The sequence below is a fragment of the Ipomoea nil genome, unplaced genomic scaffold, assembly GCF_001879475.1.
Source record: "Ipomoea nil cultivar Tokyo-kokei standard unplaced genomic scaffold, Asagao_1.1 scaffold2792, whole genome shotgun sequence".
Taxonomy (NCBI): domain Eukaryota; kingdom Viridiplantae; phylum Streptophyta; class Magnoliopsida; order Solanales; family Convolvulaceae; genus Ipomoea; species Ipomoea nil.
The window spans coordinates 2,023,920-2,048,583 of record NW_017619220.1 but is presented as its reverse complement, the minus strand read 5'-3'; the positions used below and the strand labels follow the sequence as shown (position 1 = coordinate 2,048,583).

Genomic DNA, 24,664 nt, shown 5'->3' with positions numbered 1-24,664 from the left:
TGTTAATTCAAAAAGGTAAACCCTAATTCATTAATGTGTCTATATTCATGTAATATTCCGTGTAAGAATTTCAGTTTGGTTTTATATATAGTACATAATACCATATAAAGAATACATGTTAATTATTTCCTAATTCAATAAATGTGGACGTTAATAATATATATGACCATAATAATCTATATATAATTAATTACTCTATATCCTCTCCTATTTAAAATATTTTTTATTCAATTGTAAGGAATACACGTTAATTATTGCGAAATCTATAATAATAATATTTTCATAATTAATTAGTCTATATTTTGTTATAAATCAAATATTTTTTATATTTTTATTCGTGTAATATTAGCATAATAATATTCCATAATTAATTAGTCTATATATTCGGCTATATTTAAAATATTTTTTATTCATAATATTATATACATGTACAATTAGATTAGTGTGGTGCTTCATAGAATGTGACGCAGCATAATTAACTAATTAGTACTTAATAAAATTTATTGTTAATTTGACTATTAATATTAGATAATTATATAAACAATCTATACAATTAATTAGAACGTACAACGCTGATGTGGGCATAATTAATATATTTTTTATTCTACAACAATATCATAAATTAATATTATGCTAATTCATCATTAATAATTAATCCAAATTATTATTAATTTGACTAATAATATAGATTTGCATAAATATTTATTATTTGTAATATGACCATAATAATATTTAATTGACTAATTTATGATAACATCAAAATATAAATAACTGATTTGATTAAAAATAAAGTGCAGAATAGGAATAAAAACAATAACAAATAACATAAATTTGTGAACTTTGTGATTTTAATTTTTACGGTGTGATCCGTTTCTGATTTTGGAGAATTTTAAAGCTCATGGACTTCTTTGTATTATTTCGTCTATTCCTAAATTTGTGAACTTTGTATGGATTTGAAATTTGTAGGCTTTGGAGTTGAATTTTTGAATTTTTAAATCGGGTTTTGTGTCATCTTTTATTGAATGAATGATTTAATTAAATACGTGTGGTATGTATTTATTGCATTTTTCTTTATTTGGGTGAAATGAATGATTTAATTAAATGAAAATTTTAACAAATTTGTAAAGATCTAATTTTTATTTCAAATTCGTGAATAACTACTAAGTTTCTTAAATGTAATTAAAAAGTTATTACATGTTAATCATTCATTGACCTTGATGTTTTCAAAGGTGTAATTAAAAAAAAAAAATTGTATCTAGTGATTTGAATTTTGATATTATAAATTGCTAACATTAAACAGTCTGTTTAGTTCGCTAGAAAATATTTGAACAGTAATAGAATAGAAATTTCATAGAAAATAAATTATAGGAGTAAAAATAATAACATAACAAAGGTAAATTGTTGACATATTTGTCGTTATTCGTCTTTAAGCAGAGTCCTCATTATCCAAATTTCCAACCGGAGGTTCAGGCACATGTCCATCCAAAGAATCGTGAAAGTTAAGAAAATTTAAATATGTCAATAAAGTTGTATATAAAAAAAAAAAAAAAAAAAAAAAAAAAGCAAAACAATGTATGTAAGCAATAGACCACATCTTCAGCGAAATCATAATCTTCTCTGTCATAAACATGTGTTGGGAAATCTGCATCATTCAAACTTTCCACAGAAGTTCTGTCACAAAACATCAGCATATACATGAGATTAGTAGTTTTGTTTTTATACTTATTATAAACCACCTCAAATCTATTAATTCGATAAACTTTTCTTTCTTTAAATTTCTTGAGCCACTTTTGAACACGCAATCGAGGAATATGCATATGTATAAAAGTTCTATGAAATTATAAAAAAAGCATATGCATCAACTAAAATTTTATAAATACAAAATTTAAAGATTAATATTATAGTAAAAAAAAATACCTCTACATTATGTACTACACACTTTATAGAGTTTATGATTTCAGAACCTCTTGTTTCTGGAAGACGAACGACACAAAGCACTCTAAACCTGATGGTATTCCACCGGAGTTTAGGACGAAGTTGATTACCAACAATCTCGCTGTGAAGTTCAGCCGCCATTGAGAATCGATATAAAGAGGAGAGTACAAAGGTAGAAATACGTTAGAAGGTGACAGCTTTGGGTTTAGCATAATGATGGGTTTAAATAGCAAATTGTTATGTTATTACCATATTTAATTATTACACTAATACCTAATTTATAATTCTAATGTAAAAATTGTTATTATTATTATTAGCAGTTAATTAGTTTTATATAAATTTCGTGTAATTTATATATGCATTATGCATAATTTCTGTTATTTATTTTACTGTGAAGTTGTGTTAATCAAAATTCCTCTTCCAAATTTCCTCTGATCCACTTAAGTCTATATGCATAAATTATTAAAATCTATAATAATTATGAAAAGAATATTATGGTAATATTAACTAATACACGTTCCCGCACACGGAATATTCCTTACAATTAAAAGGAATACACGGATATATAATTTACATAATTAATTAGTTTATATTACCATAATATTATTTCCATAATTAATTAGTCAATGTTCATAATCTATACATAATTAAAAGGCAGAGTAATTAAGAACACACGGAATATTATGAATTATATATAGACTAATTATATATACACGGATATTACATAAATGCCCCTAAGTTTTCTTTTTATTTTTTTTTGGGGGGGGGGGGGGGGGGGGGGGGTAGGGGGAACTTGGCTAAGAGGATTTTACTTTTAATTATATATAGATATATAGATAGATAGATATAGATATATAGGTAGATATATAGACAGATTATATAAGGATATTTTATTCTCTTTCACTTCTTCCCTCTCAATTCACAGTAATTCTATTTTTACCTACCAAACCATGGAACTTGAATTCGACATTATTTTTTTTCCGCAAGAATTACAATTCTTTTCACCCATAATTCCCTCCTTTCAACCAAACATCCTGTTAAGTGCAAGTGTGTAGCCCCTTTTTTCTTCTCTCTTTTAATAAATTGTAATACTTCAATACAAAATTTTAAATTTAAAAATATAAAATTTAACTTTCAGGAAACTCAGAGACGAGTTTGCAAAGAAGAAAGAAAGAAGAGAATTACGTTACATTCAATCAACCAACTTCAATACAGAGGCTAAGCTACATTTAAACTAAAGCAAAGAGGCGGGAAGATGGTAGTTGTAACAGAAGGTAGTTACATTAGTTACAACTAAGCTAAATGTTATTTGTCTAAGCTGGCTGCTGCATGTGTTGATACCCCCCGCTAGTTGAAGTGTATATGCAATGAAGATCTAGCTTGGAGATTAGATCACATAAGGTGTTGGGAGCATGAGGTTTTGTAAACACATCTGGTAGTTGGTTGTGGAGACACGTAGGAGCTTTAGGACCCCCTTTTGCAGTTTTTCCCTTACAAGGTGTCAATCGATCTCGATATGCTTTGTTCTTTCATGAAATACCAGATTTTCAGCTATGGCAATAGCTGATTTATTTTCACAGTATAGAATTGCTGGAGGACTCCCATCTATTCCCAAGTCTTGCAGTAGATATAACAGCCATTGTATCTCACAAGCTGTTGTAGCTAGAGCTCTATATTTTGCTTCTGAGGAACTCCAAGATATAGTGATATGTTTCTTGGATTTCCAAGAAAATAAAGTTGTGCCAAGGAATATACAGAAGCTTGTAACTGACCTTCTGGTATCTGGACATGTAGCCCAGTCTGAGTCAGTAAAGGCTTTAATCTGCAAGGTGGAAGTAGCTGAGAAGAAGGGACCTTGAGCTGGGGCTGCTTTGATGTATCTCAGTACTTGTGAGCTGCTTGCATGTGAATATCAGTAGGGCAATCTAAGAATTGGAATAGTTGTTGAGTTGCATAACTGATGTCAGGCCTTTAGATAGTTAAGTACAACAGTTTCCTACAAGTCTTCTGAATTGAGTGGCATATTCAAGCTTATTACCAGTGGTTTTGCTGTACTTTATGGATGTGATCATATGAGTCCTCAAGGAGTTCTAGGACATATTTCCTTTGTGACATGGAAATACCACTTCTGTTCCTTGCAATCTCTAATCCCAAAAAGAACTTTAGAAGACCTAAGTCATTTATATGAAAGATATTGTCTAACTGTTTTTTGATTTACTGAACTTGGCTTAGGTTGGGACTTGCTATTACAACATCATCAACATAAACAAGCAATGCCACAAAATTTTCTCCTTGACCTCAGGTAAATAAAGAGGAGTCAGAGATAGCTTGTGAGAACCCCATGCTCAGTAACTCTTGAGTCAGCTTTATGTTCCATTGCCTACTTACTTTTTTTTGCCATATAAGGACTTTGTCAACTTGCATACCTGACTAGTTTCTAGGGGGGTGAAGCAAAGAGGTAATTTCATGTAGACTTCCTCATTCAAGTCCCCATGTAGGAATGCATTATTTACATCCAACTGGTGGAGGGTCTAGCCTTTGATAGCAGCAACAACCAACAGCCTTTGGCAACCAGCCTAGCCTTGTGCGTTTCAATGGTTCCATCAGCCTTGAGCTTAGTCTTGTACACCCAGTTGCAACCAATAGGTTCTTTGTTAGGTGGAAGGTCTGTGATCACCCAAGTATTGTTGGCTTGAAAGGCATTGATCTCATCTTCTATAGCCTTCTTCCAGTAGTCATTTTTGATAGCTTCATTGTAGTTTTTAGGTTCTCTGACCTCCAGAGCTTGGATAGCAAAAGCCCTATATCCTTGTGATAGGCTGTCATAATGACTTTTGAGATGTCATGAGGGGAGGTTTTTATAGTAGCAACACTTTGACAACTGTATTCATTTAGGTAGGCTAGTGTTGTCTTTGCGCTGGTTGATCTCCTTGGCTGTGGTGCAGGTGTGGGATCTGCCCTGGGAGAGCTATTAATCTGTTCTGGTTGTGCAGGCTGAACTTCAGGGGAATTGTGGTTAGTGTCTAATGGAGGAGCTTTAGGAGGAGGTTTTTCAGTATCCAGGTAAGATATTCCTTCTGATGGTAGGACTAGATCAACTGGTTGACTGTTATTTGAGATCTGATAAGGAAAGAGATTCCCATAAAAACTGAATCCCTAGACAGAATTATCTCCGTAGTCTGTAAATCAAGCAATTTTTACCCATTTATTCCATTGGCAAATCCCAGAAATATGCACTTTCTAGCCCTTTGTTCAAACTTACTTTTTTGACAGCTAGGACTGAAAGCAAAAGCTAAGCAGCCAAAGACTTTGAGGTGTTGACATTGTGGCACTTTGTTGAATAGGATCTGATATGGAATTTGGTTATCCAGTGTTGCTAGAGGAAGCCTATTGATTATATAAACAACATGCATAATGCAATCTCCCCAAAAAATTTCAGGTAAGTTGCCATGAAACCTTAGAGCTCTTGCTACTGATAGGATGTGGTCATGTTTTCTTTCAATAACACTATTTTGTTGAGGGGTATAAATACAAGATTTCTGGTGAATGATCACTTTGTTTTGATAGAACTATTCCATTAGGAACTCTTTTCCATTATCAGATCTTATGCATTTAATATTCTTCCCAAATTGTGTATTAACCATATCACATAATGACTGCATAAGTTGTTTGACCTCACCTTTTCTTCTCATGAGGTAGATCCAATTGGCTCTACTGTGATCATCTACCAGAGTTAAACAATATTGATGACCATAGATAGTGAGAGTGTGATAGGGTCCCCAAATATCAGCATGAACAAGATCAAAACAATTACTTGAAGTAGAAAGACTAGGCTGAAATGGTAGCCTTTTTTTGCTTTGCAAAATGACAACAATCACAAGCAGTAGGTTTTTCATTACAAATCTTATTGTCTATAGTATGAAGAAATCTAATCTTGCCTTCAGATGCATGTCCCAACCTAGCATGCCAAAAACTACACAAATTGACAATAGGTTTACAGTGGACAGAAATAGGGAAAATCAGCTAATAAGGGTCTTTTTTCAGCTCAGCCAAACCAATCATCCTCCCATGGTGTTGATCCTGTATAACACATTGATTAGAGTGGAATAGAACTCTGCAGTTTGATCCTCTTATCAGCTCACCCAAGGATATCAAATTGTAGTGAAAAATGGGAACACACAAGACATTCTGCAAGGTAAGTTCAACAGACAATTGGACAATCCCAATATGGGATACTTGGGCATTATGTCCATTTGGTAGATCAACATGTATACCCTGGACTTTCTTTGAATTTTGTAAGAGATGCATATTGCAAACAATATGATGTGTGGCTCCACTATCAAGAAACCATGAGTATTTAGTTTCTGTCAAATTATTACTTGGATCAGTAGATTTACCTTCCAAACTGGCCTCTGGGATGAAGTTTACTGATATGGCATTGACATGAGGGGCAGTACTCAGAGGAGAGTTGCTAGTTCTTTCATGTTGCATTAACTCTAAGAACCTTCTAAAATCTTCATGATCAAAGGTGGAATTGCTCTCTGAACCCCCAGTATCCTGTAGGGATGTTTAAACTTGATTTGCTGATGCCACACCTTTGTTTCTTAACTTCCAACCAGGGGGGATATCCATGCTTTTTGTAGCATTTCTCAATAGTATGTCCCGTATATCCACAAAAGCTATAGACAGGTTTTTGCTTCTGATTAGAGAAAGATATCTTTGAATTGACTTCAACTTTGGTAAAGAAGGCACTGGCTCCTGCCATGCTATCTCCTAGGGTGATTGAGTCAATTGTAACTTGTCTTTCCTGTTGTGAAACCATAGAGAAGGCTTCACCAACATCAGGTAGGGGCTTCATTAACATGATTTGTCGTTTAGTGTTGATGAAGCTTTCATTGAGACCAAAGAGAAATGCTGACAACATGTCATTCTCCAGATGAGTCCTGACCTTTTCAGATAAACTGCTACCACACTTGCAACTTGGTGAACACTCACAAGCAGGAACAGGCCTCAACATAAGTATTTCATCTCATAGCAACTTTAACTGTGTGAAATATTCATTAACAGTAGATGTACCTTGCTAGTCTGATGAATCTCAGCCTGTATCTCAAAGATGCGAAACACATCTTGTTGGCTAAATAGCTTTCTCAGATCTTTCCAAACACCTTCAGCCATGTTGATCCAGAGAACGCTTCGACCAATAGTGGGAGAGAGAGCTCTGAGGATCCACGATAGGAGCATAGTATTACATTGATCCCAAAAAAAAAAAAAAAAAAAAAAAAAAAAAACTTAGGATCAACTCGATTAGGGATCGGCATCGATTCGTCTACAATCACCATTTATTCTTCGATCGCAGGGCCATTTCCATGGCTCTTGCCCATGGATGATAGTTGGATCTTCCCTCCAACTGAACCGTCACCAGCTGCAACGACGGACTTTCATTCGGATGAAGATAGAGGGGATCAGTGCGATCTTTAGGATCAAATGCAGCAAGAGTCGCAATTGCTGGGATCGGAGTTGGAACCGGATTCATTTGTTTAGGATTTGCAGGATTCGTGGCTATCGATGGATGAACCATATTTACTGCAGGTGAACGCCAAACCATGAGGTTATAGCTCTGATACCATTTCAGGAAACTCAGAGATGAGTTCGCAAAGAAGAAAGAAAGAAGAGAATTCAGTTACATTCAATCAACCAACTTCAATACAGAGGCTAAGCTACATTTAAACTAAAGCAAAGAGGCGGGGAGATGGTAGTTGTAACAGAAGGTAGTTACATTAGTTACAACTAAGCTAAATGCTATTTGTCTGAGCTGACTGCTGCATGTGTTGACATTAACATCTTTATTTAATTATAGTTCAATCTTTTATTTAAAATTAAAATTCAAATAATTAGTTATATTTAAAAGTTAAAAAATAAAATAATTGGTTAATCGATGATTCATAAACCAAAATCATAAGTTCAACGAATTATCTAAAACTATATAGTAACGGTTTAGGTTATAGTTCTTGCCAACAATGAACAAGAATCAAACCAAATTAAATCACACTCAAATTTAAAATAAATATTTTTGATATACTATCTATATTAACACGAATAATCAATATAATCAATCCGTTATAAAGGTGGGGTATTAAAATGCGTGTTCTTTTGGCAGATCTGCAGCGAACCCAACATTGGTTTGAAAATTCTGACACAGATTGAAATATGAATAGTTAATTCCGTAGCTTTGTTTCAGCTCCCATCAATAATTGATCATCCTTTTGTGGGAAGTTTTTGGTTACTTTACTTCCTCCATCTCATTGAGTAGTTTGATGACAATTTTTGCAGTGCTTTATTTGGGTTTTGTTTGTTTGTTGGTGCGTGTGACTTCACAAATGTGGATGTGTCAAGTGAGTAAGTAACTTTATGTGGGGGTGACCGTTTTGTTGTGCGTCAGTCGATTTGGCCAAGTTCAGTTTTTGTTCGATTTGAGATGTGACATTGTGGCTTATCAGGAAGGAATGTGGTTAAATAGTTAATGTCTATCTACTTGTCATTAATCGATTTTAAGTAGGATATAACAATTAAATAGTCAAAACATTTTGTGGTTAAGCGTATTTGACATACCGCTGAGATCTATCAATTGATATTTAATTCCAATCATGTCAATTCTTTCCATTCAACTCAAAAGAAAAAAAAAAAAAAAAAGAAGTCTGCATATACTACTCAAATGTATGTTGTTAGTGAAGCTAGTCTTTGTAACGATCGCCCATAGGTAACTAGTTCAAACTAAGAAAACCAATAAATAACTATTACAAGAAGTTAAACTTTAAATTTTATGATTATTAAGTCAACTATTTGACCAACTTGAATAGAGTTTGTCCGATTATAATTTACTTTCCTTTGGAATAATTGTGTTAAAATATAGTGTGGACTCGAACATAAACATTTTATTTTACTTGGACTTTTCAAATCCAAATTATTAAGTAATAAAAATGATGTATTTTAATATATATATATATATATATATATATATATATATATATATATATATATATATATATATATATATATATATATTCGTGGTGTTTTTCGGAGAGCTGCTCACGAATGGTTATTGTTGAAATTCAATTGTATTAATCTAATTAAACCAAATGAGACTACCAGTGTAGTATGCACAAAATTTTTAAAAAATAATGGTGAGTAACATTTTACACTTAAATGTGAATACCAGTAGTATGCAAAAGAAACAAATAAAAAAAAATAAAAAAATGGTGAGTAATATTTTGCACTTAAATTTATCTTGGTGTAACTCAAAACGCTATCTTTAGGTTATCTTCAACAACCCCTCCCCCCCCCCCCCCCCCCCCCCATCTTGGTGTAACTCAAAACGCTATCGTTAGGTTATCTTCAACAACCCCACCCCCCCCCCCCCCGCCTTCTCCCCTCATCCCACCCAATTTGCACATATTTTACTTTTTACCCTTTCACTATATAATAACTATTATTTTTAGTCTTTAACTATTAATTGAGTCACATTTAGTCTTTCAACCATTTTCAATTGATTAAAGACGCTTCAAAATATCCTTATTTATAGAATGGTAAAATTTGATACGTTGTTCAAAAAAAATAAAATTATCTCAAATATTTTGGATTAAATTTTGTTGATTCAAAATATTGAGATAATAATTTTATTAAAATTGATAGTCCATGATTAAAAGTTTTTTTTTAAGAGTTAACTACGAATTTAGTACTCAACTACGGTGGCATTTTCACATTCATTCCTCAACTAATAATTTGATTACATTCTGCCTTTGACTTTAATTCTAAGTAAAAATATTAGTCTTTTATTCCTATTGTATATGTCTAGTTCGATTAACGAGATTTGAATAAAATTATATACAATTTAACTCTTTGTAATACTTAATTTAGTATTAGTGCATAAAAATTATATACTTAAAAAAATACATTAAAATTATTATCCTCTAGCTTGGAAATACTATATTAACGGCGGGCAGGTTTTTACGCGAAAAAGACTCCGTACTTAATAATAGAAGGATTTGGCAGAAATAAGTAAAATTGTCCCTCCATTCTGGCGCATAAAATTTCACGGATTCTAAGAAAAACGAACAAGTAACAGAAACACAAAAGATTGAATTTTCACTTTTCTTTGTCCAATAGAATATGTATAGGTGGGCAGGAGTAATACTCCTTAGAAGTGCATTTAGTATGGAGCATTATTTAACAGTTGATATAGTCAATATTTGAAGGTGAAAAAAGTCCCAAAAAGTTGAAATACTTAAGCCCAAAGTTGTGCAAATTAAATAACAAAAGGTAGGGCTAAATAACTTTTGATTATAAACAATATGGTGTTTTCACTTGGATAATGACAGATTGACAACACCCACGTAGATGCTGGCTTATCACTTTATCATTGGACAATCATTTTCATTAGTATGCCATCCTAATATAATAAGCCACGCTTTCCAAATCTCTCCCAATACAAAATTTGAAATTTGTTTAAATATTGTCTCACTCATACAACACCATTTCATTAGAATATAATGCACACAAATTTTCTTGGTCATTAGGTGAGGACTGAGGGCGACAACCAACTTATCCAATTCAAAATTTAAACCCAAGGATTTTAAAATCTAGTCTTGTGCAATTATTTATACGTTTTTTTTTTAAAAAAAAAATTGGTCAAAATTGATCCATATATAGTATTTAGGTGTTGCACTATTCTTATATAAATTTAAAATTGACATTATTATTATGATGGAACATTTAAGAGCGTCTCTAATAGGGGAATTTTTGAATAGTTTTTGCAGGCTAATTAAGTTGCTTGTGTAGAGTAGAGCAAGAGAAGAAAGAGAAGATGTTGGGTACTTGCAGAGAACTTGATTTTTTAATTAAAAGTTGGCATACTAAAAAAAAAAAAGCAACCCAATCCTCTGGCGTGGATGAAGTACGTACACTAGAAGCGCCTAGTCGGGCGTGTGCAGTACACACGGCCGCTGGGCGCGTTAAACTGTATATTTCTTCTTCTTTTTTTCCCTTCACTCTCATCTTTTTTTTTTCCTAGTCACACCTACAAAAACTCCCCAAAAACTATGCCTATTGAGGATGCTATAAGAGCATCCATAATAGTGGAGATATTTTGTGGTTTTGAGGAGTTTTTGCAAATGTGATTAGGAAAGAGAATATGAGAGGGATGAGAGAAAAAAGAAAAAAAATAAAGCAAAACTGATAAAAAAAACATATAATAACAACTGTCAGGCACGCCTGACGCACCCAGCGCTGGACGCAGTGGTGACACTCATGCGGGGTGGAAGTTTTTTTTTTCAGTGGGTCCCACATTTCTGAAATAACTCTTCATTTGTCGTGGGCTCCCATTTTTCTCTCTCTTACACTCTCTTTCATCCATGTCACTAAGCACTATTCCAAAAACTCCAACATGACCAGTGATGTGCATGCTTTAAGAGCAAAGCCATTAGAAGTTTTTATTGATTTTTGCAAGAGTAAAAACTAGGTAGATGGTTTAATTTTGTACAAATAGAGAACACGGTTTTTACTCAATTTTTTTTTTTCATGCAAGTATTTATTTTTAGTGGGGTTAGTGAGGAGAGAGAAAAGGAAAGAACTTGACAATTTTCTGTGCGTTGAGCGCAAAATACACGCCAAGTAGGCGCGTGCATAGCACGCCCATTCTAGGTGCGTAAAAGTGGTCTTTTTCTTTAAAAATACTTTTTTTTTTCAAACAATGTTTTTTTTTTTTTTTTTTTTTTTCATCCCCTTATTCTCTCTCCTCTCTCCCCTAGTTGTAGCTGACCAATCAATACAATTTTCTTGGTTGTTTCTCTTACATAGAAGAGAGAGGAGATGATGTGGAGGGAAGATGAGAGATGAAAATGCATTTGCATCAATTAGGGTTTTTTTTTTTTTTTTTTTATTTTATTTTTTTTGTGGCGCTTGCAAAAAAAAAAAAAAAAAAAGTCATCCTTGAAGTGTGCTTGGTTCACCATGCGTGTCAGAGGGCGGGTTGATAATCATTTAATTTTAACCTCTATGTTTAATTGAGTTACCATAATTTAAATCATCTTAGAATCTTAGATGCTCTGTTGGGCCGGTGTATGGGGGCCATTAGGGTTGTGGATTCAACTTTTTGAAAAAAATAATCATTTAATTTTTTTTTTCTCTCTCTTACATTCAACTTCCACCCTCTCCCCTCCCCCCCCGCCCTAAATGTTTTAAGGTTAATTTTACATAATTCGAAAGATTTCTTTATGGTCAATATAAGATTCAAATGCCTTTGAATGAAGTAGTCCAAATATATAGCACGATTTTCGTACCAGAGTATCATGTGTTTAATTTATATCAATACTCTTTCGGTTGAATTAATCATACAAAATTTTTCTAGTATTGTTTATATCTTGTATACCTCCTCCTACTACTACTACTATTATTATTATTATTATTATTATTATTATTATTATTATTATTATTTTCTTTTTTACCAAAAATCCACTAGTGGTTTCTTTTGTATACCTAAAGAAAAACTCTTTCAAAAAAACAAATAAGACCGAAAGTAAACTAGAAACGTGACCCACAACATTAACCAGAAGTAAACTTGTGACACCCCTGAGGATAGTCAAAGATTTCACTAAAAATTTACTGTAGTGTATGTGAGAACATTTTGGATGGTTTGAAAAAGTTAGAAATTAGAGTGAAAAAGATTGTGCAAGAATGTCGTTGAAATCAAAAGTGCAGTAAACCCATTTGCAGGCATTTGTTGTATTGGTAGAAATAATAAATAAAGGGTGGACGAATTCAAAATCAACAAATCTCCAGTCTCTGTTATTTTCTTCCCCCCCATTCCAGAACAAACACAAACAACACACGATTCTAAACTTTCATTGTCAAAGGAATCGAACAGGCGCTGTTTGAACTTTCGTTTGTTTTCTTCTCCCTTTCCCCTCTTTCTGCACATTTTCTCAACTATCCCACCCTCCCCCCTCGAGGAAATGGCAGTAAGTTCAAGTACTATAGTTGCTATTTTTTTAATTTTTTGTTGATCTATACATTTTTATCAAATTTTAAGAGAGTGGGTGTGTTGTTTTCTTGGTTGGGTTATTGGAATTACTCTATATTCTAGTACTTTAGGTGCATAAACTGAGTATTCACCTGTTTCTTGAACTTAGCTGGGAAAACTTGTTAATTTGGTCTTTTCTCCAAGTTAGATCCATGGAGATGAAGTTAAAATAAATGGGTTTTGGATTTGAAGCTTGGGCAATCTGTATTAGTTTGCTTCTGTAAAGATTGGAGTTTCAAAATGCAGGCATCAGTGCAGTGCAGGCCGCAGGAAAGGACTCTTGGGATGGTGATGAAAGAGGTGGATGAAGATCTTGCTATTTTTCTTCAGATGAGGCGCAGTGTAAAAGAGAGGGAGGATCATCATATTCATTCTGGGATCTTTGAGGAGTTTAATGATTCATTGTGTATGTTGTTCATTCTAGTAAAATGCTATATTTGTTTGGGAACTTGGGTTCTTCCTGTTTTTAGAAAAAGGGCTTTTAGTTTATGCCTTTTTCATGATTCTTGGTGAAATTTAAGTTTGATGGTTTACTTTAACTTATTGGTGTTTTTGTAGTTGAAAACTCACCTGCAGATTCAACTGCCAAAGAAAATTTCCTGAGTTCTGAGAATGACACAAGTGATTATGACTGGTAACTCTCTATAGCATTCATTTCTTTTCTTTTGTGTCATTTAAGAAATATGAAAGAAGATATATTGGGTGAAGTTTACCATCTTAAATAACACATTCTGAGACTCAGGCTTGTTTCGCTGCCCCGGGCACCTTCATATCCCTCCCTGGATGAGGAAGAGAACACTGTAGAGAAACATCCCGATTCAACTGAGTTAGATTCTACGGTGAGCACTATAAACTTGGCATGATAAGAGTAAAACATGTGTTCCATCTCAACTAAAAGTCTAAGCTGATAGTTCGATTGCACGTTTATGTATCAACAACGAGTAGATTGCTAATGAAATGGCTTCTGTAAATTATGGGATGTTGCAGCCTGCTGATTCCCCGAAGGATCTAGCTTCACAAAACAGTTCGTCTATAGGGGCATTTACGTCCTCGGGGAAAAGTACTTCTTCGAGTAGCATGAACTCGTCTTCTGCTGGAAATGGAAGGACGGTATCATCAGGGGGGAGAAAATCAACTGCTTCTAGATCTGCAACGCCCAACGGGCGACCACGTGTGCCTTCCATCTCAAAAATGTCAAGACCTTCCACGCCTACTTCTCGAGCATCGTTGCCTTCTGCTAAGACGATTGCTGCTGCTCCTGGAAGAACTAGTTCGCGTTCTTCTACACCAGCTGCTAGACCTTCTGTTCCCGCCACGTCCAAGTCGGCTTCGAGGTCTGCAACGCCAACACGGAGGACACCAACCCCATCCGCTTCTTCTGCCCGGTCTTCATCCGTGGCCAAAACCGCTCCCACAAAGGCCAAGAAACCAGAATCTGCCCGTGGTCTTTCTCCAACTGTGAAGTCTAGGCCAAGTTCATCACAGGATGCTCCCAAAATTTCCCGAGCTCCAGTGATGAAAAGGCCTGTTTCTGCCTCTAGGGGAAGGCCAATTGCGCCTCATGTTCGCCCATCTACTACCAACACTGGTTCTGATGGAAAACCAAGGCATAGATCATGTTCTCCATCTAAAGGCCAAATCCCGAACATTAGCATTCATAGCCATTGGAGCGGTTCGCTTTCCAGGAGCCGAGGGTACAATAATGATGAAGATGATGTGAACCCTGTACTGATGGGGACAAAGATGGTTGAAAGAGTAGTAAACATGAGAAAACTTGCTCCCCCCAAGCCCGATGACCATCAATCTAGCAGCAAAGACTCCTCCAAGAAGTCTTCCATATCTCAAAAGAGCTCAAGCTTCGGAACATCCTTCTCTAAGAAGTCTCTGGACATGGCTATAAGACATATGGTAAATACCTGCAACCCACTTCTCTCTTATTCAATGTGTCTGCGTTAGAGTTAAGACCAGTTGAGGAAGGAACAATGGAGAATTGAATTGAAAAGACTGGAAACAAGGATACCTCCAACAAGAAATGGTTCTTGCCCAGCTATAATTAGCACTTATTTTCTAATTACTATTGCTTGCCTCAACACTAAGGAAGACTCCCTATCTATAATCTCGTATATGTTATAATAAAGTAAATAGCATAATATCCTCCCCGATTCTCTGCTGCAATCCCATGACGCTTGATTGGTTGATTGATTCCCTTTTCTCATTGTGTCTTGATTTCTTTTCTTTCTCCTTGAGTAAACAATCCACCGATTTTAGTGCTTTATCAGTCCGAGACCAACCTTTCCATGCTGCATTTCTTGATTTTCTTCCCATTTTCTATAGGAAATACGACGAAGCAGTGGTGGTAATGCAAACCGAGCAATGAAAAAGGGTTATCCAGCATCCTCGGCCAATGGTGTTCAGGCAAACTGCAGCAGTAAGAGCAAAACAAGTAGCAATGCCAGTCCCGAGCCCAGCATCAACAATGGCTGCCATCATGGCTACGAAAGTGAAGTGGAAGACAGTAATTGTGGAAGCGAAAGAGGACAACCCTCTGATCATCTGCAGCCATCAGAAAAGTAGCTTATTGAAATTGCAGATCAGATACACATTTCTGCAGTAAGTTATCGCTTGCCAGCATATTGCACTTGGATTTCGTTTTTTACAAAAATCCGGTTGTTACATTCTTTGTACTCTCTGCGTGTGTTGTGCTACTGCTTCTGTAGCAAGAACTAGATACAGCTTGTAATTTATATGATTTTTGTGATAGAGATTATAAAAACTTGAACATTAATTAGCACATTAATGTTGATAAATTTGATGTGTTATTTTCTGGTAATTTTGACTTCTGAGTTCTTCTAAGTACATCATGCATGTTTCAATAATTTGTTTTATGGTATGTGTAATTCAAATTCAAAAACTATAAACAACTCTACTTGGTTATAGGTATACTTCTTATTTTGTCAATTTTTTTTAAGAGATTGAAGCAAAATAACATCAGAGACACTGCTTTAGTTTCCTAATACGAAGTAAATGGATAATGTTTTCTAACATGAAATTGTTAAAAAGAAACATTTGTATGTAATTAGCATTATGTTTGGGACAACCTAGACAAGTTGGTCGGACAATTGATTTGGTAATCACAAAGTTCTAAGTTCGATTTTTTGTGGGAACTATCTATTAGTCTTTTAGTTTGAGCTGATTAGTTATGGACAATCTAGGCTGATTCCTTTGCTAGTTAGGGTCACAAAATGGGCTTCACTTAAAGCACACCTTCAGATATCATTTGTGCAATAGTTATGCTGTGCATCCGTATACACCATGCATGGTGCATACGGATGCCAAAACGACGTCGTTTTATTAAAAAACGCGCGTCTCCCCTTTAAAAAAAATTCAGGTTCGATTCCCAGCAATAACATTATATTGTTCATTCATTCTGGAATTTTAGTTCATAGATTATGGAATTATAGTTCATTGATTATGGAATTATAGTTCATCGATTATGGAATTGTAGTTCATCAATTCTGAAATTTTAGTTTATAGTTATGGAATTTTAGTTCATTCATTCTGGAATTTTTAGTTCATAGATTAGATTATGGAATTATAGTTCATCGATTATGGAATTTTAGTTCATATGTTGTTGCTGGGAATCGAACCTGATTTTTTTTTTTTATTTTTTTTAAGGGGAGACGCGCGTTTTATTAAAACGACGTCGTTTTTGCATCCGTATGCACCATGCATGGTGCATATGGATGCACAACATAATTTGCCTCATTTGTGGGCTTCCTCTCAAATAAAAAAGTACGGGAGATTATGACAAATTATTGTGTGGACCATGGTCCATACAGTGCTGTGTGGATCAATCGTTATACCGTACACCACGGCGCACATAGTAATGTGCGCCCCGTGTCTCCCATAACGACGTTGTTTTGTTAAGTTGTGTGGTGAGTTGACGCGACAGAGTATATGTGTATTTTGGTATATAATTATGTACATTTTGTTATACATTTATGTACATTTTTTATACAATTATGTACATTCCCCATTTGGTTCGCTGGAAAATATTTGATGGGAAATGGAATTCAAATTCCATGGAAAACAAATTACCAAGAAAATAGGTTCCATTGTTTGGTTGGTGGAAAAGAAATTATTGGGAATATGAATACTATTGTTTGGTTGGGTTTGGAATGGTAAGGAATTATGAATATAAAGACTAATTTGCCCTTAACAATAATATATACATGTTTAATCACAAATTTGTTATTAGAATAGGATGATGGCCATTCGCATGCTGCTAACATGTCTCTAACATCACATGTTCAAGCTTATCAACCGCAAGTCCCACCAGGTACGGTTGGTATCTACGTAGATGCGGTAGTTTTCTCGGATATGGAGGATGGTTCTTTTTTTGGTGCTTTCATGACGAATAGCAATGGTGATTATGTGGCTTCAAGCAGAAATGGTCCCATTCGTTGTATGCGGGATGTCTTTTTGGCTGAAGCTATGGCTGTGAAGGAAGCACTGTCCTGGGCCAAGGACAGGGGTGATACGAAGTTGGCCATTTATTCTGACTGCCAACTAGTATGTAAGTAGTTTACTGGTGTGGCACAAGATCTTTCCTATGCAGGTTGCGTTTTTAACGAGTGCCGAACACTTCAACGACACTTTGAATCAGTGTCTATTCAATTTATTCCGAGATCAGTGAATAAGTTCGCTCATGTTTTAGCAAGAGCTACTCGTTCCCAACCTGGTCCTCTATGTTGGTTAAATTTGATTCCTTCTTGTATTGAGCATATGTTTTAATAAAATCTTCTATATTCCTTTCAAAAAAAAAAAAAAAAACTTTGATGAGGGTAAAATAGTCCAACATTGTTATACTTTCTTCCCAAATACTTTGGAAAACAAAATACCAATGTCTTGCTAGGATGTTGTTTTCCTTCAACTTCAGGAATTCAAATTCCAATGCAAAAGATTTTCCATCTAACCAAACAACATAAAACAACATTTTCCTACACTTTTAAGAAAACATTTTCCATGGAATTTGACTTCCATCCAACCAAACACCTCTACAATTATGTACATCCGAAACATGGGATTTTTTTAAGAGTTAAAAATTTATGTGTATTATGTTCAGAGTTTATGTGTATTATGTATTATGTTAGATTATGTGTATTATCTTTTCAAAAAAGAGTATGTGTATTCTGTTATACAATTATGCACATTCTGTTATGCAATTATGTATATTTTCAAAATATGAGTTTTTTTTTTAAGAAGTTAACAGTAGACACGGAAAGCGGAATTTCTCAAAAAAAAAAAGAAAAAGAAAAAAGTATAAAACGACATCGTTTTGCACCAGGGCGCACAATGATGCACAATATAAATTGCCTATGTGGACCATAACAAAAAATACATTTTTAATATATTAAAAGTACATTATTCGTGTACTGAATGTACATTATATAAATTAATAATGTACTTTTTCAGAATATAATGTACATTTTTAATATAGTAAAAGTACATTATTTATGTACAGAATGTATATTATTTAATAGTATAGTCCACACAGTTGCGTGGATCATGTTTTACACAATAATGATTGGAATATTATGTTTCAACAATTTGACCTTTTCTCATTTCATATGTTTGCGCATTTCCACAAGTAACAAATTTCTTTTTTTCGTGACTTGTTCATCGCTACAAGTTCGCTCCCATTATTGCATTTTTAGTCTTGTCTCAAGAGTTATGTGTGGTGTATCAATTATTAGCCTACGGATGATTAAAATATGAACAGATAACAGATAATTGTGACTTTTTATTTTTTAAATTGTAATAAAGTTAGTAGTATTGAAAAAAAAATAAAATGATTATACATATATCGGGAGTAAGTTGTGTAAACGGAAGAAAGTGAAAAAAAAAATAAAATGATTATACATAAGTTCTCTTATGTATTCTTATATTCTATGTACGGTTGTTTTGGTTAATTATTTCGCGTGGCTGCTTAATCAAGCAGCTGGATGTGCACAACGGTTTCCTGAATGGGAATTTAGCTGAGACGGTCTACATGCTCCAGCCTCCGGGTTATGAAGATCAGATATGGCTGCGCCGGATCATGTGTGTTTGTTGCAGCGGTCCTTGTTTGGGCTGAAGCAGGCTCCTTGTGACTGGTTTGATCGTTTGCCATGCCTTTTCGGTTTCCGTTGGCTTTACACCATCTAAGACGGATGTATCGTTGTTTATTTATTCTTGGGGTCCTACTAAGCTTTATTTACTTGTGTATGTCGATGATATCTTGGTGATGGGGTCTGACTCGGCTTGTGAGAATGGTTTGGTTGCTAAGATGGGCTCTGAATTTAAGATCCGTGACATGGGTCGCCTATCCTTTTTCCTTGGTATTGAGACGATCCCGGTGGATGATGGTTTGCTTCTTTCACAGCAGCATTATATGAAAGACATTCTGAAGCGTGCAGGTATGGTTGACTGCAAGGCTCTTGTCACGCCTGTTTCTCTGACTCGTGTGGATGACGGTGTTGTGATCCCATATGCTGACCTGACACAGTATCGTAGTCTGGCTGGGGCTCTGCAGTATCTTACAGTGACCCGGCCTGATTCGTTTGCGGTGAACAGGTTGTCAGCACATGCATGCGCCTACTACTGAGCACTAGGCATGCTCAAGTGAGTTTTGCGCTACGTTAAAGGTACTCTTAATCGTGGTCTTCGTGTCTGCAAGTCCTCTTTTACTGACATTCATGCATTTTCGGACTCGGATTAGGCTGGTGATCCGGATGATTGCTAGTCCACCAGTGGCTTTGCGGTTTTTTATGGTCAGAACTTGGCATCTTAGATTTGTTGGAAGCAACGTACGATGGCTCGCTCTTTGACTGAGGCTGAGTACAAAACTTTGGTTGATGTGTCTGCTGAGGTTACTTGGCTGGTTTCTCTTTTGAAGGAGCTTTGAATTGGTTTGCCTCGTTTGTCTTCTCCCAGTTTGTGGTGGAAGGATTATCATGCTGCTGGAAGAAAAGGATGTTGACTACGTGATTTATGATGATCCCACCACCTTCATCCTGACTGCTACGACTGCAGCCACGACTGCGACCGCCACTACTGCCACAACCGGGGCAACTGACAAGTCGGACAAGACAGCTGATTAAGCTCCTGCACCGAGGCCTGTACGAAGCACGTCGCAGGTCTGTCCAAAATATGTGAAAGACAACAAAACTGCGCGGGCCTCCATTCTTCAACGGGTAACAAATTCTATTTTTGACATGTTTTCTGGGGAAAAATTTGCAAAAGCTATCTGGGAACAATTGCAAGAAAAATTTGGTTCCGATGACACCGGTAGGAGGAAGTATGTCGTGGGACGATAGCTGCATTTTTAGATGACCGAATCCAAAATCGTGGTGGAACAGGTACATGACTTTGAAAATATGGTTTCTGATATGCGAACTGAAAGTGCTCAAGTCAACGACGCATTCCTGTGCGAAACACTCGTTGATAAGTTGCCCGGGTCGTGGGTAGACTTCAAAAGTAAAATGAAACACGAGCGATGCAACTACACCCTTCAAGAACTTATCAGTAGCATCAATATTGAAGAGGAAAATCGCACCGTATAAAAATCTGAATCCTTTTCTTTTAATTCAAAGGCTAACATTGTTGAGACTACAGGAAAAGATGATAGGCATAAAAAAGGTGATTAAAATAAAAATCAAAAGAGGAATGCGAAAAATAACAACAATCGCATCAAAAATGGAAAAATTCAGAAAAAAGGGCAAGGGCGATGAGTGCTATGTTTGTGGGAAACGTGGACACCGAGCTGCATAGTGCTATCATCGCAAAGGGTCCACAAATAAAAATTCAGAGAAAAACGGATCCAAAAATCAAGTAAATGTGGTAGAAACCACGGAGGATGACGAGGCCGTAGCAGCAGTGATTACTGAGATTAACATGGTCGGAGACCCAGACGAGTGGGTCGTGGACACGGGGGCATCTCGTCACTTCTGCAACAACAAGTCTTTTTTCAAGGTGTTCGAGCCCGTCACTGGAGGAGAACAAGTCTTCATGGGCAACTCCAGCATTTCTGAGGTAAGTGGTAGAGGAAAAGTAGAGTTACTGCTTAATTCTGGCAAGAAGTTATTACTGAACAATGTGTTGTATGTTCCCTCTCTGCGTAGAAACTTAATTTTCGGGGGCCTACTTAATAAGGCCGGGATCAAAATTGTCCTTGAGTCAGACCGATTGGTTATGACTCGGTGTGTGACTTTTCCCGGAAAAGGGTATCTACGGGGGGGGGGGGGGGGGGGGGGGGGGGATTATTTGTGTTAGACATATCTGTAATTGGACCAGAATCTATCAATAAGAATAATGCTTCCCCTTCGGCTTATATTACTGTTTCAGTTAATTTGTGGCATGGTAGATTAGGACACGTTGGCTCGAAATGCTTAAATAGATTAAAAAGCCTAAATATGTTGCCAAACTTGTCTAATGATGCATGCTCCCAATGTGAAACTTGTGCTGAAGCAAAATTTGCTAGGAAGCCCTTTTCTGCTGTAACTCATAGAACTTCATCTGTACTTGAATTGATTCACTTTGATCTAGCGGATTTTAAAACCACTGAAAGTAAAGGTGGAAAACGGTATTATATAACTTTTATAGATGACTATTCTCGTTTTAAAAAACTATACCTCTTGAGAACAAAAGATGAAGCTGAACACAAATTTGTGATTTTTAAAACTGAGGTAGAAAATCAGTTAAACTTGAAACTAAAGAGGCTTCGTTCTGACAGAGGTGGAGAGTATGAATCTTTATCGCTAAAAACCTTATGTGAAACTTCGGGTATAATCCATGAAGTAACTGCACCATACTCTCCCCAACAAAATAGCATCGTTGAAAGGAAAAATAGAACCCTTAAAGAAATGATTAACGCAATGTTGATCAGTTCTGGGGCACCAGACTCTATGTGGGGGGAAGCTGTTCTAACGACGAACCACATTTTAAATAGAGTCCCACATAAAGTGTTCGAAAAAACCCCTTATGAGATGTGGAAAGGGCACGCCCCGAACTTGAAACACTTTAAGGTGTGGGGAAGCTTGACTAAGGTGGGTCTACCATCCCTGAAAAGGTCCAACATAGGACCCAAAACCTTTGATGCTATTTTTGTTGGATATGCCGAGAATAGTGCAGCATATAGGTTTATGTGTCTAGAAAACCGTTCTATGTGTGAGTCAAGAAATGCAATATTCTTTGAACATATCTTTCCTTTAAAAAATGCTTACGTCTCACCAGTTGATACTCTGTGTCAAAATGATAATGCCAATTTTCCTCGCATTACTAACGATTTGGATGAGCCCATAAGAAGCAAAAGACCCATGATAGAGAAGAATTTTGGTTCGGACTTCATAACATATGTCACAGAACTAAAAGATTTAAACGAACTGTGTGATCAGTTTGTGTGCCAATTAGTATTAGAAGAAGAACCAAAAACGTTTAAAGAAGCAATGCAGTCAGTCGACTCCATTCTGTGGAAAGAAGCAATCAAAAGTGAATTGGACTCTATTCAGTCCAACCACACCTGGGAGTTGGTAGAACTACCCAAAGGGTGCAAGCTAATTGGCTGCAAATGGATCTTCAAAAGAAAACTTAGACCAGATGGGTCTATTGAAAGGTTCTAAGCCAGGCTAGTAGCCAAAGGCTTTACACAGAGATTCGGTGAGTATTATTTTTACACATACTCACCAGTGACAAAAGTGGGAACCATTCGAGTTCTATTTGCATTGGCTTCTTTACACAACTGGATAGTTCACCAAATGGACGTAAAAACTGCATTCCTCAATGGTGAATTAGAAGAAGAGATCTACATGGAACAACCACCTGGTTGTGTTGATCCAGGGCAAGAAGGAAAGGTATGTAAATTAAAAAGATCTCTTTGTGGCCTAAAACAGGCCCCCAAGCAGTGGAATGAGAAATTTCACAAGACCTTAATGGACCTAGGCTACACGACTAACCGGTCAGATGCCTGTTTGTACTCAAAAGAGGTCCAATCCAGCATTGTAATAATATGTCTCTATGTGGATGACATGTTGATTTTTAGCTCAAGTATTGAGGCTATAAATGAAACCAAACGAACTCTATGTCAAAAGTTTGAAATGAAGGATCTAGGAGAAGCCGATGTGATACTCGAGATAAAAGTCACAAAAACCAATACAGGTTACCCTCTATCCCAAGGTCACTACACAGAAAAACTTCTGAGGAAGTTTGACAGTTTTGATGTTGTTCCGGCCAAGACTCCTTACGATCCTAGTGTCAAACTAATAAAGAACATGGAGTCAGGTGTGTTTGAAGAGAAATATGCAAAAGTAATCGGGAGTCTAATGTTCTTGATGAACTATACCCGACCCGACATTGCATTTGCCGTGAATAAACTTAGTCGTTTCACTCATAACCCTAGTGGTCCACACTGGGACGCACTAAAAAGGATACTCTGGTATCTTAGAGGCACATTAGACTGGGGTCTCAACTTCAAAGGATACCCAGCTGTGCTAGAAGGGTTCTATGATGCGAACTGGGTAAACGACAGTGATGATGCCAGCTCTACAAGGGGATATGTGTTCACACTATGTGGAGCTGCAGTGTCTTGGAAATCAACCAAACAATCGGGCATAGCCAGATCAACTATGGAAGCAGAGTTCATAGCTTTAGATCTGGCTAGCCAAGAGGCCGAATGGCTAAGAAATCTGTTGGCAGACGTGCCGCTGTGGGGGAGTCCTGCTCCCGCCGTACCCATTCATTGTGATTCTCAAACTGCTATTTGTGTGGCACAAAATAGTGTCTACAATGGAAAGAGAAGACACATTAGAGTCAGACATGAGTCTGTACGACAGTTAATATTGAATGGGGTAATCACAATGGAGTTTGTGAGATCTGAAAGGAATATAGCTGATCCTTTCACGAAAGGCCTAAATCGAAAGGCTATCCTTGATACATCAAGGGAGATGGGCTTAAAAGCCAATGAGGTGAGAAATTCATGATGGATACCACCACGGTGGTCAAATGAAATCATGGAAAGACTCGCATTTATAAGCAGACTGTAAATCAGTCCGCACGCAGTTGGTAGTCAATGGTAAAGTACACTCGGTGGAGTGGAATGTCTGTGCTGAGACAGACAAAATAGGGCTAATACATGGTTATCCAAATAACTATACAAAGTGTACAACAAATGAAGCTAACAAGGTGCACATAAGTTCAAAATTCAACTAGCCAAAGAGTTCAAGACTCTGTTCACTCTCGGATAGTGGATTACATGGTGCCACTACTTGTCAGTTCAAGTTTAACACACTGACATGAAAGTTAGCCCTTATTTGTTACGCTCAGCTACTCTCCGTCAAACCTTACAACTTCGAATGTGTGGGGGATTGTTGGGAAACATTCAAAGGCAAGGCAAGGTTCCAAGTGGGAACTCATTTAATAGTCTTTTACTTAAAGTGAATGTCCCACATTGCTTTGCTAGCTTTGCTTTCCTTCCATTATATATTTGAACTCCCTAAAGAAGGCTTGAAGTGTTATGGAGAGGGAACAAGGGGAAAACCCCGCACGCCGCTCGGCACGCGTGCGAGATGTGGGGTATGGCATAGTTTTATTGCTTGGTCTTCTTTTTCCTATTTTTATGGA

General features: G+C 36.1%; 2 protein-coding genes and 1 long non-coding RNA gene across 3 annotated transcripts; all 3 read left to right on the top strand.

Moving 5' to 3' along the window:
- The first annotated feature begins 3,234 nt into the window (after window positions 1-3,234).
- Window positions 3,235-11,126, top strand: LOC109157721. The gene is made up of 3 exons (XR_002050277.1): window positions 3,235-3,246; window positions 4,582-4,593; window positions 11,054-11,126. It is a non-coding gene; the product is annotated as an uncharacterized LOC109157721 (long non-coding RNA).
- Window positions 11,127-12,604: 1,478 nt separating this feature from the next.
- LOC109157719 (endochitinase A-like) lies at window positions 12,605-15,842 on the top strand. The gene is made up of 7 exons (XM_019305561.1): window positions 12,605-12,882; window positions 12,926-12,947; window positions 13,256-13,415; window positions 13,568-13,643; window positions 13,752-13,848; window positions 13,997-14,917; window positions 15,344-15,842. The coding sequence occupies exons 2-7, from the start codon at window positions 12,942-12,944 to the stop codon at window positions 15,581-15,583; spliced, it is 1,500 nt and encodes a 499-aa protein (XP_019161106.1). The 5' UTR covers window positions 12,605-12,882; window positions 12,926-12,941; the 3' UTR covers window positions 15,584-15,842.
- Window positions 15,843-19,295: 3,453 nt separating this feature from the next.
- LOC109157790 (uncharacterized mitochondrial protein AtMg00810-like) lies at window positions 19,296-20,151 on the top strand. The gene is made up of 2 exons (XM_019305629.1): window positions 19,296-19,624; window positions 19,947-20,151. The coding sequence occupies exons 1-2, from the start codon at window positions 19,296-19,298 to the stop codon at window positions 20,149-20,151; spliced, it is 534 nt and encodes a 177-aa protein (XP_019161174.1).
- Window positions 20,152-24,664: the final 4,513 nt, after the last annotated feature.

Coding starts and splice junctions, on each gene's coding strand:
- LOC109157719 (XM_019305561.1), top strand. Junction 13,416..13,567: donor GGAGTTTAATGATTCATTGT/GTATGTTGTTCA, acceptor GTGTTTTTGTAG/TTGAAAACTCACCTGCAGAT. Junction 13,849..13,996: donor CAACTGAGTTAGATTCTACG/GTGAGCACTATA, acceptor GGGATGTTGCAG/CCTGCTGATTCCCCGAAGGA.
- LOC109157790 (XM_019305629.1), top strand. CDS start 19,296: ATGGGGTCTGACTCGGCTTGTGAGAATGGTTTGGTTGCTAAGATGGGC. Junction 19,625..19,946: donor GATTCGTTTGCGGTGAACAG/GTTGTCAGCACA, acceptor TCTCTTTTGAAG/GAGCTTTGAATTGGTTTGCC.